Source organism: Xenopus laevis, chromosome 6S (genome assembly GCF_017654675.1).
Source record: "Xenopus laevis strain J_2021 chromosome 6S, Xenopus_laevis_v10.1, whole genome shotgun sequence".
Lineage (NCBI taxonomy): Eukaryota > Metazoa > Chordata > Amphibia > Anura > Pipidae > Xenopus > Xenopus laevis.
This window is the reverse complement of record NC_054382.1, coordinates 91,226,562-91,245,065: the sequence shown is the minus strand read 5'-3', so window position 1 is coordinate 91,245,065 and position 18,504 is coordinate 91,226,562. Positions and strand designations below refer to the sequence as shown.

At 38.1% G+C, this 18,504-nt stretch overlaps 1 protein-coding gene across 5 annotated transcripts in view; it reads left to right on the top strand.

The window, feature by feature from the left end:
- The window catches only part of LOC108695592 (piezo-type mechanosensitive ion channel component 2), a 246,704-nt gene that overhangs the window by 211,383 nt on the left and 16,817 nt on the right, over positions 1 to 18,504 (top strand). For 3 of the 5 annotated variants that reach the window (XM_018224178.2, XM_018224179.2, XM_018224177.2), the window contains 7 exons: positions 796 to 957; positions 6,025 to 6,408; positions 7,738 to 7,996; positions 9,355 to 9,537; positions 13,142 to 13,394; positions 15,450 to 15,582; positions 17,098 to 17,245. In XM_018224178.2, coding sequence (XP_018079667.1) covers positions 796 to 957; positions 6,025 to 6,408; positions 7,738 to 7,996; positions 9,355 to 9,537; positions 13,142 to 13,394; positions 15,450 to 15,582; positions 17,098 to 17,245 — 1,522 coding nt within the window. The remainder of the gene's footprint in view (positions 1 to 795; positions 958 to 6,024; positions 6,409 to 7,737; positions 7,997 to 9,354; positions 9,538 to 13,141; positions 13,395 to 15,449; positions 15,583 to 17,097; positions 17,246 to 18,504) is intronic. The other 2 variants (XM_041567810.1, XM_041567809.1) reach the window with 1 other exon arrangement.

Below are 18,504 nucleotides of genomic sequence, written 5' to 3'. Positions count from 1 at the left end.
GTGTGTATTATACACTGTTGCAGATATTAATTGAAATGTATTAAAAAGATAATAATATTTAGAATTCAATGTTAACTGGATAGCAAAGTAAAAGTGCTTTAATTCCTTGTTAAACTGGTGTATATGTTAATGCTAGGCTGCACCAAATGAGCAGTAAAACTGTATTAAAGGATTGATTTATCAAAACATGAAGACTTTATAGTCTAGAAAATAAAAAAAATCCTTTTCACCTGAAAATGTAATTTAACCATCGACTTATCATCTCTTTACATCTTCTCATTGACAAAACTTTTCAAGAGGGCAAAGCTGCCATGATCAGTTCAAAACAATAGGCATTTCATTTTTTAAGAGGTGTCAGGAATTTTTCAAGTTGTTTTACCTTTGAAGTCTGGAAAAATATTTTCCCCTTGAGATAATTCAGCGACAAATGATAACTACCCGAGCCCCTAAAGTTGAGAGACCCTCTGTGATTGAAATTCATTTCTACATTTTGTTCAATCTCTCTCTGAGTGTAGACAGAGTTCTGTCCTAACATAGGTCATACACTAATAGAGCATTGCTCATGTTTTTGTATGTAGTAATAAATGCCCATAAATGTACTGTATATTTAAACAGAAATTGTATTGAAATCATTTTGCCAATGAAGATGTTCTTTAGTTGCAAATGACATTCATGCATCATTTCATTATGCTTTTGTGTTTGTTGCATGCCATTGTGTAAGATTGCTTATGTCAGTGTATTATATTTTGCTTGTGTGTTACTTACTGTTGTCTTTGTGACTATTTGTGCTGCTAGCTGCTGCACTGAAGCAACCATGCTATTCTCAAGGCAATCTACACTTGATGATTTAGATGGACCAGACTCTGTACCAAAAACAAGTGAGCGTGCTCGACCTAGGCTTCGTAAAATGCACAGCATGGACATGTCTTCTTCATCTGCTGACAGTGTAGCTTCAAGGTGCTTAATTCATGCATGCTTTATTCACTCCATTTCAAAAGTGTATCTAAAAAATAATGTATTTTTTTTTACACCCACCCATAACCAATAAGCATTATCTTCTTGAAAAAACATTGGCTCTTAGTATGAGGTTTCCGCTCATATCTTCTTCATATCTGCTTCTTTTACCTTCACTGATTCCATCAGGTTACGTGACATTTTTTTCAAAGGATTGTTAAGTTAACAAACATTATCTTTAAAAAAGGCACTTTGAATCAGTGATTGTAAAAAGGTTGTTCATACGTGTGGCAAAACACATCCAATAATGGTCTGTCCACCAAATAAAGATGTATTCAGATTTTAGCAGTAAATGAAATAATAATCAGTTGTTTCATGCACAACAGATAACCACAGACTCCCAGCACTGTACCATCTGTCTACTGTATGCATCGTTACATTTTGCCATTTATAATATCAAGAAATTATTTCACCTTCCCCCTTATCGGAACCCTTAATCCTAAAGGATTGGCAAAGTCAGACGGTAAAATATGTGTGATCTGTGTTCATCTGCTGTGCTTGGGATAGCTGACTAGCTTTATAAATTTGATAGAAGTTGCCTTAAATTGCTTTATCTGAACATGTTCTTGTAGCTTGTCACTAGAATGTGAGTATATGAGTATTAAGCTCAGTACCATGACCTGCTAAAGCCTGTCTATTGTTTTGTCTGCTTTCCTACTGCTCAGAGCCATCAGATAAAAAGAAAAAACATCAGAGGCTCCATCAAGAGCAGGCACTGAAAATGTAGCCAAACGTGGGTGTCTTCTTATCACTAACATTATAAAGGCAACAAATATTCCATAAACCGTTTGGGCCAAATATATGCCCCTAGTTATTCCCACAGTAAGATTGTACATTTATGTAGCAGACTACATATTTTTCAAAAATAGATATATTGACAGAGAATAACATAAATATCTTTTCCAGTACAGAACATTGCAATTAGTTCACAACAATGTAGCAGACTCTTTTAAAGCACACCTACATGTTATAAAAAGGTAAAAGTTGACACTGTATATACCTGGCATGCACCGAATCCATTATTTTGGATCCGGCCGAACCTTGGAATCCTTTGTGAAAGATTTGGCTGAATACCGAATACTAATTTGCATATGCAAATTAGGGGTGGGAAAGGGAGAAAATTTATTCCCATATTTTGTGACAATAATTCATGCGATCTCCCTCCCCGCCCCTAATATGCATATGCAAATTTGGTTCGGCCAGGCAGAAGGATTCGGCCGAATCTGAATCCTGCTGAAAAAGGCAGAATCCTGGACCGAATCCTGGATTCGGTGCATCCCTAACATACAGTACTTTGATGATCTGTAGTCATTGCTCACAATTTCATCTGTAGTTTTGACCCATTTGTCTGAGTAATAAAATGTAGCACCCACATTTTACATCTCTCTCCATTCCTCAGATATGGCAAAACAAATATTGGCAAAAGCAAGAAGATAATGTGTGATTGCTATGTATTTGCAACAATTTTACTTAAATAATAGCCACAGGTATTGCCAAAAAAAAGGGAAAATGGCATATTTGCCACATAGCAGCATTTGCTGTGTTAGTAAATTCCCTCATTAAGTCATATCCCAACATTCTACAGTTGTTTTTCTTGTAACAGCTCAACATTGCGTCCGCTCACCACTGAAGATGGGAGTGGCATTGTATTGGTTCTTATCAGTCCACATCTGTATTCCAGCCCATACCTCACTACTCAATTGTCGCATTACCTTTAAAAGCCAGAGTTCATCTAAAAAGTGGGCAGAGGAAACAGTAAATAAAAATAAACAGAAAATCAAATGAAGAATGTTGGGGAAAAGTGCCATGAAATGGCCCCCCCCTTTTTTTTTTTTTTTGCATGCTCTAGTTGCTATTTTACATTATCAAATTAAAAGCATTAGTGTAAGTGTAGTGTAAGTGTAAAAAATAGAAGCATTTGTCTATAAGCTACAACTTGCTTAAAATGAATATGTAAATGTCAGCTAACAGACAGAGATGTCCATTTGTATGCTGTCAAATCAATTTTGCCTTTTTTAACGCACGCTAATGAGTAATGTTTGTAAAATAGGTTTATCAGTCTGACTAATAAAATATAACAATTTCCTCTTATACAGCCCACGATTTAGGCAGCCTTCCCCCTCGAGAATACACAGTTATTGCTGCTTTAATGTAACTGTCATTTTGACTTAGGCATTATGGTAAGATATATTGAAGAAGCTGCCATTCAAAGTGTTTATGATTTTCAACTAGATTACAACTCAATTCAATACTTGCAGTGACTTGTAGCAGTAACTTGTTACCTAGTCATCATAATATGTCAGGATTAATGGGAAGAGGTGAATATCATCCAGAAGAAATGTAAGTCCACTAGCTGTTATAGGGACAGAAGTGCAGTTATTTTAAATGGGGATATACCGTAATGTTTTGACATTTAAAGAGTTTAGGTGATGCCCTTCAGGATATAAATTCAGTGCTCACCAGCTTACTGTTACTGTTATTATTAATGTTGGACTGGGGTGCGAGGGACCAGCCAGAAAACCTTAGACCACATGTCCATTCTACAAATAAATGTTTCCACTTCTCTTAATTCTCTCTTTATTCTGTTTATGTCTCATCTCATCTTTGGAATGATATAGGCATACAAGGTCAAATAGCTGCATAAGCAGGCAGGTGCACTGACAACTTGGCCCACTGAAAAATGTCCTTGTACCCTGGTGGGCTAGACCCCCTCTGCCCATTATAAGCCAACCTCTTTATTTTGCCAGCCCATATTAATATAGACATGCTTTAACTGGTAGAGAATTATTAATTAGTATTGTTTACTAATTGTTACACAATATGTTGTCAAGCATTTAAAGGGTAAGTAAAGTCTAACATAGAATAAGACTAGAAATGCTGTATTTTGTATACTAAACATAAACATGAACTTACTGCACCACAAGCCTAATCAAACAAATGATTTATACTTTCAAAGTTGGTCACAGGAGGTCAGCATCTTGTAACATATTAAATATTATTGCAAGACCAAGACTGTGCACATGCTCAGTGTGGTCTGGGCTGCTTAGGGCTTGTCATAAATTATCAAACCAGCACAAGTCAAATAATATCTGCCAGAAGCCGATACAGCAAGACCGATTAATAATCAGAATATGCAGTCTGCACTGGATCCTGTGTTGTTGTCTAATGTGGAAATAGAATCCCAGTTTATCTGTTTAAATCTTGCTCCATGATCTTTGTCCCTGCAGCTGGAGTTAGAAACAGTAAAGGGGATGTAAAGGGAAAAATAAAATGCAATACAAATCTACACAGTCGCCAACTGCTCTACAGGGAAACAAACAAAGCTGCTCCCCCCTGCTGTTCATAAGTATGATTGTTTCCCTGCTCAGCAGTTAGGGACCGTCTGAAGGTTCCTATCCACAGCAGTAAATGAAGGGAGAATTTCACTGCATACAGTCAGGTTTCCTTTAAAAACGGTACACATGTTTTAATTAAAGTATATTGGAGATAGGTTTCTTTTTCATTAAAGAAAGTAAAAATTGGATTTTATTTTTTTTTTCCTTTGCAAGCCCTTTAAGGTGAATTAAAATGGATTCCAAACTCATTAAACGATCACAGAAAACAAAGCTGATGTTTGTTTTTGAGAGCAGTGATTATATTTAGAGAAGGAGCTTCTGTTTCTTGACAGTACTTGCCAGGACATGTAGTATGCATTAGAGCTATCACCGTACACAAAATAAAAATAACCTTTAGCATTATTCTATTCAACTGTGTGCTATAAAGGATCAACAATATGAATAATTTGCAGGTGGAAAACACTGTTTTGAACAGAGAATGTGTCTGTACAGCGATTCAACAGCATGCCTGCAACCTCCACCCTGTCAGATGCTGAGGGCAATGATAGCTGCCCCTGAAAGTGTAAAAACTGCTTCTATTTGCTGCAGTACAGCATTGACCCGAGATCAACTCCTGCATACTATAGTCAGCAAGGTCTAGTCATGTGCTTTGTACAAGTGCTGCTATATTATTTACATCTCTCCAATATACTTCACAGGAATGCTCAGTCCCCTTGAAATATCAATAACAGCCAATCAAATTGTTGCATTCATTGTTCTACCTGCAGATGGCTTTAAACAACCATTAACTGATTGGTCGGTTTATATAACTGCCCATCTGCATTAGCCTAGTGTTGATAAACTAGCCCCAGTAATTTAAGGAATCAGTGTTGCTGCTGACAGTTGCTATTGTACGCTGCTGTATATTGGGTTTCCGAGCCAACTAACAGTAGCCCTTGTGGGACTATGCCATTCTCTAGGAGTAGGCGGAACGGGCAGGCTGAAGTGAGAATTGTAGAAAACAGTGTAGTCAGAATCAGGCTAAAGGTCTTGCACAAGCAACAAGCAGAAGAAGTCAAGTCACAGGGACCAGTTGCGAGCAGGAGGATCTAATAAACCAGCAGAGGTTAGGGATCAGAGCAAGGGGCAGAGAAAATAATGTCAGGAACCAGGCATCAGTCATACAAAATAGTAACCAAGAACTCAACAGGAACAGAGACCTTTCAGGTGGCAAAACAACGTAAGTGTGGAAATATATATAATATATATAGGTGTTTAACTGTGTTATGCTTATTGTGACTTGAATGACACTCGTGCATGTCCTCCACCAAACATTGGTGCATACACGCCAAGTGTAGAAGGATCAGCTGTCACCATTTTGGAAGTCCTCACAGTGGACAAGTTGTGCCAATTGGCAACATTTACCTCTGCAAGGCTACGGAATTATGTTCAGCCAGATAAGTCACATATCCTTGTTTCTGACATCTAGTATAATACAGAAAATTTAAATTAGTAGCGTGTTTATATATTGTCTCCATTACAGCAAATGTGTTCAATTCATGTTTCATGTAATCTATGACTACATGCAAAATTCTGTTTAAAAGAGGTGACAAGGGAAATGAAACTCTCCACCATCAGGTACTTACATTGATTTGCACTAATCCTGCTTATTATATTATAAATATATTTTCAACAGTGAGCCAACTCAGTGCACCATGGTCTACTCACGGCAGGGCACAACAGAAACTATTGAGGAAGTGGAAGATGAAGAGGAGGAAGAAAGCAAAAGTCCTTTATCAAAGATAGAAGCTGAGGAAGATGAATACGACATGGACTTGGAAGGGACAAGCTATACTCCAGACACAGAATTTCCCCTATACTCAACCGCAGACGGTGATCTTCCACCTTCTTACAGTAAAGCAGTCAGCTTTGAACAACTCTCATTTGCATCTCAGGATGATTCGGTTGACAATAATTTAATGGTTCTCAGCCCAGATGAAAGTCGTACTGATAAGCTACATGATGATATACTGCCACCTCTTACGCATGAACTGACTGCTAGTGAGCTTCTTCTAAGCAGGTACGTTTGTCATTGTGGAAGCAGTCTCTGATGATCTTACACCAGATAGTTTTCTTTGTAAAGTTGTACAATAGGAACTGAGTTATCATACAAAATGTAGAGTAGGCTGCATAAAAGCCTATTCTTTATTTTACTTCGGTTATTTGAATCAACCTAACCAAAACTCTTGGGCACAAAAGACAACTGGACAATAATCAGTGGTTTAATGCAGCCCTCACAGAATTATCAAACCCTAGCAATAGATATCTGGCCAATCCACGCATCTAGAGAGCTGTTAGCATCCAATGTTTGCCAGTGTAATGGCGGCTTTAGCTGACTCACAGAAAACAATATATGTGTAAAAATTATATATTTTCCCTGACAAAGAATAATACCTTGCTATTTAAGCTTGTGTACAAAAGGAAATCACTTTATTTTTTAATCCAAAACCACTTTTTGCAATGTATGCAAAATTATGAATAAAGTACAGTATTTTCTGTCAATCTGGATATTTTCTCATCCATCTTACCAATATAGGGGCAAATTTACTAAAGGGTGCAGTGACTAACGCTGGCGAAAATTCACCAGCGTGACGTCATTTCAGTACTTCACAGAGTTACTAGCGGTCACTGGCATAACTTCGCTAGCGTAGGAGATAGACTCTAGTGGTACTTCGTTCCCTAACGCCTGGCAAATTTGCGCTCTGGCGAATGGACATAACTACACAAATTCACTAAGATGGGGATTTTACTGAACGTTACCTCTTGCGCCAGACTTGCCTTCGCCACCTCAGACCAGGCGAAGGGCCAGGGTGATAGGCTGAAAAAGAGCGTCAATTTTTTTTGGGATAACCGGCTTCCCCCCTACATTTCCTAACATGTGGCAAATGAACTATACAATGGGCTCATGTGTAGGGCATTATAACAACATGAATTTATTTTATAAAGGTTCCCTGGGCTTGTGTAGTGTAATGTATTTGTTTCAACATATATGTCCATTGAACTTTAACTTCAGAACGTATGCAAATTAGCCAATGCTAGCGCAACTTCACCAGCATTTGGCGCCCTGGACGCAACTTCGGATTTTTAGCGTTGTCCTGGCGAATCTACCTCTGGTGAAGTGTTGCGCTGTGTGCGAAGCCGTCGCTGGTGAATTTTCGGAGATTAGTGAATTTACCCCATAGTCATCAATTGTGCATTTAATTGCACATCTATAGATACCTTTCAGATATTAAAATACAGACAATAGGCTTCATATATAGAATGTTTCAGACTGAAAACAACATTTCTCATAATAATGCTAAGGTTTTTTTTACTCCATATTATTTATGCAGAGTAACTTTCTTCACAGGATGTTTTATGACGAAGAATTAGAAGACTCACAAAAATTTTATGGATGTCAGCCACGTCCGCTGCAGCTTATTTATGCCTTGTATAACACATTGGTGGCCAGATCAGAAATGGTGTGCTTTTTTGTCATTATTCTTAATCACATGATTTCAGCTTCTATGATAACATTGGTACTGCCCATTCTTATATTCCTGTGGGCTATGTTATCAGTCCCAAGGCCCAGTAAGAGATTTTGGATGACAGCTATTGTATATACAGAGGTATGTGCCATTCAATTTGCTTTTTTTTTTTTATCTCTCTTGGAGATAAAACTTTTTTTCTGTTATGTGTGCAGGGCTAGCCTTTAACACTATGTTTGCAAGTACACTTGGTACAAACAGCCATTCATAGACATAACATGTGTTAAGTTGTATAAATAGTAAAGGAACTAAGCAATCCTGGGCAGTACAAGGGGTATTGCTGAAAGCTGTTTGTGCATCATCTCTACTGGAAACCAGTAAACATACTCTATAATTGAAGTACAGCTCCTGTAGAACTAGAAACATTTTGTATGGTTGGTCATATTTCGAACCCTTCATTTGCCAGTCATTTAGTGATCAACGAGATACATAATAACAGGCACAAACTATTAAGGAGAAACTTAAGTTGACCATAAATTTAAATTGTCCAAAAAATGTTCCTTTGAGGGATGTACTGGCCAGTCAAACAAGGGCCAGAGTAAACGTGATTCTACCCCAGGCCCAAGGGCATAAATCACTTCCAAAACTATCCCATACCTTCTTTTATTACACATAAATTAAAACATTTTTACATAAAAGCCCTCGACATTCCACCTTATGCGTTTCGTACCTTCCAGTACTAAGTCATAGGTAATTCAATCATTTTTAAAGAAGACAATTTTATGAATTTTGAGTTACGGGATAATTTTAGATGGCATAATTTTAAATTGCTCAATAATTACGACCTAACTGGGCCCTTTACACTTCTGCTACCACTGGGTCTGTTTTCTCTGTAGTTACACCCCTGGATTAAAGCAAAATAGTTCAATTTAGAGATCACTGGGATACATAATGATAGGTACAAACTATTAAGCAGAACTCGGACTTTGCTTCTGTCTATCATGTTCTACCAAGAACATTAGCCAAGTGGATGTTTACAATGGATAAAAGCAATTCAGTTTAGGCCCTAAAAGAGGAGGCTACTCCCCACGATAGGGCTAAAATCAGTCAGCATATTTTAGCTAGCTGATTATGGCCCAGTAGCGTAACTGGAGGGGAGCGGGCCCAGATACGTGAGGCGCAGCCGGGCCCCACCCCCCTCCATACTGCCGCTTTTGCTAGTGGTGCACGGCTGCCGGGGGGCCCTACTCCCCCGGTAGTTCCACCACTGTTATGGCCCCCGTGTGTCCCTAGCCTTACACTCCTAAAACCACTGAGTCTATAGTTACACTCCTGGATTAAAGCATAATATTTAAATTATTTAAATTAATAGATAATGTCATAAATAGACGATCAAAGTAAATATTTCCCAAAATGAGCTTTGAATTGCTGAAGGTTGTTAGATAATACACAGATGCTAGGGACTTATGCCATAAACTTCCTATTTTTTTTTTTGGCAGGTGACAATTGTGATCAAATATTTTTTCCAATTTGGATTCTTCCCATGGAATAAAAATGTGGATTATACAAAGGACAAACCTTACTTCCCGCCTAATATAATGGGCATTGAGAAAAAAGAAGGTTATGTGCATTACGACCTGGTGCAGCTGCTTGCTTTGTTTTTCCATAGATCTATTTTAAAGGTACAACTGATAATGACCTTTAGATTTGTGTTCTAAGAACTATTAGGACATTTATTTATATGTACAATCATATGAAAAAGTTTGGGAACTCCTCTCAGCCTACATAATAATTTACTCCACTTTCAACAAAAAAGATAGTGGTATGTCTTTCATTTCCCAGGAACATGAGGAACTGAGTTACTGGGGTGTTTTCTGAACAAAGATTTTTAGTGAAGCAGTATTCAGTTGTATGAAATTAAATCAAATGTGAAAAACTGGTTATGCAAAAATTTGGTTACCCTTGTAATTTTGCTAATTTGAATGCATGTAACTGCTCAATACTGATTACTGGCAACACCAAATTGGTTGGATTAGCTCGTTAAGCCCTGAACTTCATAGGCAGGTGTGTCCAATCATGAGAAAAGGTATTTAAGGTGGCCAATTGCAAGTTGTGCTTCTGTTTGACTCTCCTGTGAAGAGTGACAGCATGGGATCCTCAAAGCAACTCTCAAAAGATCTGAAAACAAAGATTGTTCAGTATCATGGTTATGGGGAAGGCAACAGAGGTTTAAACGATCAGTTTCAACTCTTGAACTCCTGCTGCAGATGGTGTATCTGTACATCGTTCTCATAGGCGGAGGGTGAATTTTTTGTTTGGGGAAGCTAAAGATGGGCCATTCATAGAATGACCTAAAGCTACTGTGAGGCTTAGTGGATGCACCACTGGAATGAAAATAAACCCCCACCCCAACTACCTCAAGCGGTTCTGTGGGTTACACAACTCATATTAAATGGATTCTCCATTTATGTGTTCACAGATGTCCTTTAATTTTAACAAAGGGGTGATATATTTGTGAAGTGTTAAACAGTGTTAAGCTTAGATGTGAGATTTAATCTATATTTACAAAACAAGCAGTGATATGCAGTGGTACTGGTGGCAGAGATTCATATATTCATGCCACCACACTGTAACATTGCCACTGAAACACAACATTGGTTTGTTTCCAAGCCAACTTAAAGGGGTGCTTCACTTTTAAGTACACTTTATGTGTATAGAATGGCTAATTCTAAGCAACTTTTCAATTGGCTTTCATATTTCTTTTCTTTTTTTTTTTATAGTTTTTTAATTATTTACCTTCTCCTTTTGACTCTTTCTTTCAAATGGGGGTGACCTCTTCTAAAAACAAATGCTCTGTAAGGCCATAATTCTATTGTTATTGCTTTTTTTTATTGCTCATCTTTCTGTTCAGACCCCTTTCCAGTTCCTTATTCAAATCTATGCATGGTTGCTAGGGTGATCTGGACCCTAGCAACCAGATTGCTGACATTGCACATTGGAGAGCTGCCGAATAAAAAGCTCCACAAATAATAAAAAAAATTAAAGACAATTAAAAATTGTCTCAGAATATCTGACTAACTAATTCAGCAGGTCTCCAGTTTGCAGTTTGAACAATCTGGTTGCTAGGGTCCAAATTCCCTAGCAACCATGCACTTATTTGAATAAGACACTGGAATATGAATAGGAGAGGCCTGAATAGAAAGATGAATAATAAAAAGTAGCAATAACAATACATTTGTAGCCTTACAGAGCATTTGTTTTTTAGATGGTGTGACCATTAAAAAGCTGGAAAGAGTCAGAAGAAGAAGAAGAAGGCAAATATTTCAAAAGCTATAAAAATAAATAATAAAGGCCAATTGAAAAATTGCTTAGAATTGGCCATTGTATAACATACTAACAGTTAATGTCAAGGTGAACACCCCTTTGACTAAAATAAACAAAGTAAGAGAAAAAAAACAAGTGCAAAAACATAAAAAGCACAATTTGCTTTTCATGGGGAAAGAGTTAATTCAAGATTGGAGCAAGGGAGATAGGTATATTATTGGTGCCAGTTGAGAGAAAAAACTTTGACAAAAGAAACTATTTTATTCCAGATAGTGTTTAAGCCGTTAGAGCTTTTCCAGTTTAGTACTGTACCTGTGGAAGCAGTAAGTTGAAATCTGCAGCAAATTAGTTACACCTCTGGTGAGGTTCCTTCTAGTCCTTTCTGCAGTGCCTTCCGACGATCCGAATCTCACCCCCACCCCCACCTTTATCTGTGACCTGATTGGCTAGTTCTACTGTCAGTCAAGAGAGGTGCATTCTGATTGGGGAAACCATGAGGAATAAGATCCAATCAGTGTGCAGCTCAGAGAACCGGTTTCCACAATGTTAAAGGTATAAACTAGCAGTCAGAAACGGAGAGAGTTTGTTTTAAGGTGCCAGGCAGGTTTGGGGAGGCTTAGCCTCCCCTAGCCTTATTGAAAATCCGCCTATGATCGTTCTACAATTCAGCACAATTTGCACAAAGAACATCTGTATGGCAGGGTGATGAGATAGAAACCCGTTCTGCACTCACGCCACAAACAGAGTCACTTGTTGTATGTAAAAGCTCATTTAGACAAGTCACAGTCATTTTGGAACAAAGTGCTTTGGATTGATGAGACAAAAATGTAGTTATTTGGTCATAACAAAAAGCAATTTGCATGGCGGAAGAAGAACAACGCATTCCAAGAAAAAACACCTGCTACCTACTGTCTAATTTGGTGGAGGTTCCATCATACTGAGGGGCTGTGTGGCTAGTCCAGGGACTAGTAGCCTTGTTAAAGTCAAGGTCTGAATGAATTTTACCCAATGTCAACAAATTCTTCAGGATAACGTTCAAGCATCAGTCACAAAGTTGAAGTTACGCAGGGGTTGGATATTCCAACAAGACACTGACCCTAAACACACCTGAAATCTACAAAGGCATTTATGCAGAGGGAGAAGTACAATATTCTGGAATGGCCGTCACAGTCCCCCGACTTGAATATCATTGAAAATCTATGGGATGATTTGAAGCAGGCTGTCCATGGTCGGCAGCCATCAAATTTAACTGAACTGGAGAGATTTTGTATGGACGAATAGTCAAAAATACCGCCATCCAGAATCCAGACACTCATCAAAGGTTATAGGAGGCGTCTAGAGGCTGTTACATTTGCAAAAGGAGGCTCAACTAAGTATTGATGTAATATCTCTATTGGGGTGCTGTAATTTATGCACCTGTCTAATCATATTATGATGCATATTGAGTATTTTAATACAACTTGGTCACTGCTGAAATACTACTGTTTCCATAAGGCATATTATATATTAAAATGAAGTTGCTACTTTGAAAGCTCAGCCAATGATAAACAAAACTCCAAAGAATCAAGAGGGGTTCCCAAACTTTTTCATATGACTATAGAAAGAAAAGTAGGTAAAAAAATCAACATTGTTTATGAAAGGAAAAGTATCTTAGTGCATCCCTGAAGTCTTGTTGACATATGCCATGCAGCCTCTGCTTTTTTGGACATACAGTATACTATGCAAGGCTTTATATAGGGGAAATGTAATTTGCTACTTGTGCAGTCATTGGTCAGCAGGTGAGCGATATTTAAAAAAAGTCTATAAAAGCAAAAACAATTTATGCAATATAATCTTACAGCAACAAGTTCAGTGTGCAGATATAAGTGACACATTTCCCTTACATTGCATAGGAGATAGATGTACAGATGTGTTATCAGTGGTCATATATATCATTCTTCTATTTCCACATGTTATTATTAGTGCCATGGTCTATGGGATGAAGATGATGTCATTGAAAAAACCACAAATAAAGAAGACACGGATGGTGAGATATCAGAGGCATCAGGAAGAAGGGATTCTCTTGGCTCATTAAAATCTGTCAACCTTGCTGCCTCTGTCGAGTCAGTCCATGTGCACTTCCCCGAGGAAAAGACCGCTATCAGGAGAAAAAGCATAAGCAGCGGATCCCAAATCTCACGGAGGTCAAGTTATTCTTCTCATAGATCTAAAAGAGGTAATCATTAATGTGCCTTTCTAGCATATCTGGCAAATCTATTAAGTTAGATTTAAATGATATCAAATTGATTCATAGATGCTGTAACAGTACAAAATCCTTTAATCCAATTTATTTAACTGCACAAACTCAGATATATGAAAAGCAAGCCAGACACACTCTAGTTTCAATAAGAGTACAGTACATGGCCCTGGCATGCAGATAATTGAAGCCCAAATACTGCCCTATTGAATGTGCTTTAGACATGTAGTATTCACCATGGTCAATTCTCTTAATCAACACATGCAAGTCACACAGCAGCAACCCATTCATCTGCACTTCCAAGTAATCGCTATAAAATCTGCTTTATTTCAATCGAGTACATATGTAGTGCATCACACAGCAACGGTTTAGACCAGGTCAGACCCTTTACTAGCTTGATCTGACATGAAGGGGCCGATTCATTAACTTCGAGTGAAGGATTCGAAGTAAAAAAACTTTGAATTTTTTTTGGGCTACTTCGACCATCGACTACGACTTCGAATCGAAGGATTTGAACTAAAAATCGCTCGACTATTCGACCATTCGATAGTCGAAGTACTGTCTCTTTAAAAAAACTTCGACCTCCTTGTTCGGCAGCTAAAAGCTACCGAAGTCAATGTTAGCCTATGGGGAAGGTCCCCATAGGCTTTCCTAAGTTTTTTTGATCGAAGGATATTCCTTCGATCGTTGGATTAAAATCCTTCGAATCGTTCGATTTGAAGGATTTAATCGTTCGATCGAAGGAATAATCCTTCGATCGTACGATCGCAGTATTCGCGCTAAATCCTTCGACTTCGATATTCGAAGTCGAAGGATTTCAATTCCTAGTCGAATATCGAGGGTTAATTAACCCTCGATATTCAACCCTTAGTGAATCAGCCCCACAGTGTTTCTGTATGATTGCTTGGAAGTGTGCTGTATAACAATTAGAATGTACACGCTTCAGTTACATAATTCTTTTAAGCTGAATAACTACAAATTCTAATTTCAGTGTGCCAGTAATTTGAATTTATGTGAATGTGTGCAGGAATTTAGTTCCAGTCTGCGACTTTCTTCCTAGAACATTGAACACAGCTGCCGTCAAAAAAGTGCTGTTAGGGTCGAGTACAGATAGGACATTTGGGTCTTATGTATCATATTGAACAGTAATTAATAATGCTTTCCAAGACCAGAGACCAGGAATATTGTCCGAAAAATAGTTTCCCCTAATGGCTGCCCTTCCTTCGCCAAAATCGATTTCAGTCATTAAATTTGCTTATTAGTTATGGAGGTACTAAGCAATGAAATGTTATTGAGGCTACATACAGATAACACCACTGTAAACTTGTCTGAAACATTGAAATTAAACTATCCCTTTAGAACAAATAGCACCAGATAATTTAGAGTATATTATAAAGACCTAGCAAAGAATTTTACCAACCCAACATGTATAGTATCAGTAAGAGCCATCATTTTGCTTGGTTTGTGTGTGAGCATAGGGGCTCATACAAGCCAGACGGCAGACTTTATGCTACTTCTTGTTTGGAGAACCAGAAACAGTAATATAATATAATAATGTTTTCATGAGTCTATTTAGCCTCCTAAATGCAGTGTCCCGGAGGTCTATACACAACCCCATGTGATTTAGTTGACCTGAAGGCTAAATGGTTGGTTCAGTTTTATATAGCCCACAAACCAGGTAGATTAATCAGGCAAATATCCACTTGTTAAGAAAAAAAGATCACAGAGATTATAAATCATTCACATCAGTACCTGCTTTAGTGGAGCTTATTATTTAAGATCCCTTTTCCATTCAAACACCCTATGGTCAGTTTTATGAGGAACAAATTAACCTTAGTTTTATAATAAGCTGTTTATAATGAGCTGATCCCTTCCCTTATTGCTGCTTGTGTTTTGAGCCTATAGATAAGGAGGCATTCATTGTACAGTGGCTTAACTGGAAGGAATTATTTGATTAACCGTCTTTACTTATATAAGTGCAACAAAACAAATACAATAAATGCATATATATATTTCTTTTCTTTTAAACTGAAGGGAGCACCAGTACTCGGAACAGCAGTCAAAAAGGGAGCAGCATTCCCAGTATTAAGCTGAAATCTAGAAAGGAACTTCTACTGGAAAAACTCAGAGAACAACTCATTAAAGCAAAAGCATTTACCATAAAGCTGTGAGTAACCTAACAAGTAAAGTTACAGTAAGAAGAATAGCTGCGATGTCAGAAGAAATGTCAGCATATAATAGAAATAAAACAGTTCCTGCCATGTACATTAAAGCCGCAGTTCTCATTGGTGCTTTGTAGCATTAACATAATTGTTAAATGATTGGTTTGTTTGTCTACTTATTGCTTTCCTCTGTTCAACACCCATTAATACACGGGATTGTCACAGGTGTCATTGCTTATTGCTTCTTTAAAGGGGTGCGTCACCTTGAAGTTAACTTTTAGTATGTTGTAGAATGAGCAATTCCAAATAACTTTTCAATTGGTCTTCATTATTTATTTCCTATGGTTGTTTAATTGTTTGCCTTCTTTTGATGCTTTCCAGCTTTCAAATGGGGGTCACTGACCCATCTAAAAACAAATGCTCTATAAGGTTATACATGTATTGTTATTGCTACTTTTTATGACTCATCTTTATATTCAGAACCTCCCCTATTCATATTCCTGTCTCTTATTCAAATCACTGCATGGTTGCTAGCAGCGCCGTTTCTGTATGCATTGCCGCCTGAGGCGGCTCCAGTAATGCCGCCCCCCCAGCCAGATTCGATTTCCGGGGGGGAGGCAGCAACGCTAGTGCGGAGAGCGAAATTGCGCTCTCTTGCCCTAGTAAAGCCGAATTTCCGGTTCAAAAACCGGAAATTCGGCTCTTAAAGGCACCAGGAGCGGCTTTTTGCCGCCCCTGGAAACCTAGCTGGCGATGCCGCCTGAGGCGAGCGCCTCAGCTCGCCTCATTGGCGGATCGCCCCTGGTTGCTAGAGTGATCTGGACCCTAGCAACCAAATTGCTGACACTGCAAACTGGAGAGCTGCTGAATAAAAAAACTAAATAACTCAAAAATAAAAATCAATTGCAAATTGTCTCAGAATATCACTCTCTGCATCATACTAACAGTTAACAACCCATTTAACATAGGTGCAGGGCTGGACAAACACAGCTCCCAGCCTCACTCCCTACAAATGACTTCCCATTCGGCATCTTTTAAAGCCATACACACCCAAACACACCAAACCCCCCCCCCCACGCTATAACTCCCTCCAGCAGAAGAGGTATATGCCTAGTGCCCCCCAAGCTTGCACCGTAGGCATCTCCACCCCCCACCTTTGTCATTCAGACACACAAGTTAGAAGGTTATTGGGCATGGCTGGATTCTGCACCTTGTGGCAGCCATTCCCCCAGGCAGAAGTGGAATAGTAAATGTCCCCTGTGATTTAAACCCCTGCTGGGTTTAGTAGTAGTTGTAGAATCTAGCATTCAGTGCTGTAGAGCAGAACATTACCAAAAAAATAAATATCAATTGCAAATTGTCTTATGATACAAAATTCTACATCATACTAGAAGTTTATTTCACATTGAACTGGCCCCTTCATTTCTACTATTATCTTAGCTACTATAATGGTATTATTACAGGAGAAATGGTGAATAGCTCTTTATATTTATATACATGTTTTGTGTTCTCCCTTCCAGGATACTTCAAATCTATGTGCCGATCAGACAGTTCTTTTATAATCTCATTCATCCGGACTACAGTGCTGTGACTGATGTCTATGTGCTCATGTTCCTGGCAGACACTGTAGACTTCATCATTATTGTTTTTGGCTTTTGGGCTTTTGGAGTAAGTGGTTGAGTTCTTGAAGTAACGTGCAAAAATCCCCTCTTGTAATTACATTGTGTCCATGCTCTCAAAATGGAACTTTATTTATGTGAAAAAAACTGCTTTGTTCTGGAATGGTTTTCTTTTGAATATTACATAGTACGGGCATGGGATCCCTTATCTGGAAACCCATTATCCAGAAAGCTCCAAATTACAGGAAGAACGTCTCCCATAGACTCTCTTTTAATTAAATAAATCACATTTTTAAAAATGACAATTTTCTCTGTAATAATAAAACAGTATCTTGTTACCCTGCTAAGATATAATCCTTATTGGAAACAAAACAACCATTTCATGTTTAAATGATTTTTCAGTAGGCTTAAGGTATAGAGATCCAAATAACAGAAAGACGCCTTATCCGGAAAACCCCAGGTCCCAAGCATTCTGGATAACAGGTCCCTTACCTTTATTTCAGCTTTTATTGAGGGCATTATTGTACAGAGTGCAGCTGTTCTATGCCAAAACCTGTCTTAAAGGAGAAGGAAAGGCTAAAATTAAGTAAGCTTTATTAGAAAGGTCTATATAAATACACCAGTAAACCCTCAAAGTAATGCTGCTCTGAGAAACACCACATTTCTTTCCTTTTATTGTGTACTCATGGGCTTCTGTATCAGACTTCCTGTTTTCAGCTTAAACATAAAGGGCACGGCCTTGAGCATGCTCAGTTTGCTCCTCTCTCCCTCCATCCTCCCCTTCCTGCTGTAATCTGAGCCCAGAGCTATGAGCGAGCAGGAAGAGACTCAGGCAGGAAGTGATGTCACACCAAGCCAATATGGCAGCTGCTATCCTAAACAAATAGAGAACACTTCAAGAGCTGTTTACTCAAGTATGGTAAAGCATTCTGCAGAATAAATATACTGTTATAGCTTGCTCTATTGTGGCTAATCTATTGGCAATAAACTGCTTCAGTAGCTTTCCTTCTCCTTTAACTACTATGAAGCATATTTATTAACATTGAAGACAAACATCATTGATGTTGCCCATAGCAACCAATTAGATCTTTGCTTTTGTATTCTTTTTTTTAACAATTTTTTTTTAAAATCAGCTCTTCCAACCAGATCTCACACAAACAAAATTTCTTATATATGGACAGTGTCGTAGATGTATGGTGCTAGTCCCAAATAGTAGTTACATACTGGCAGAAAGAAAGAAATATTAATACCTTACTGTGTTAGACATTATTTACAATTACATGTCAAGGGTAAATCAATGATAACAAT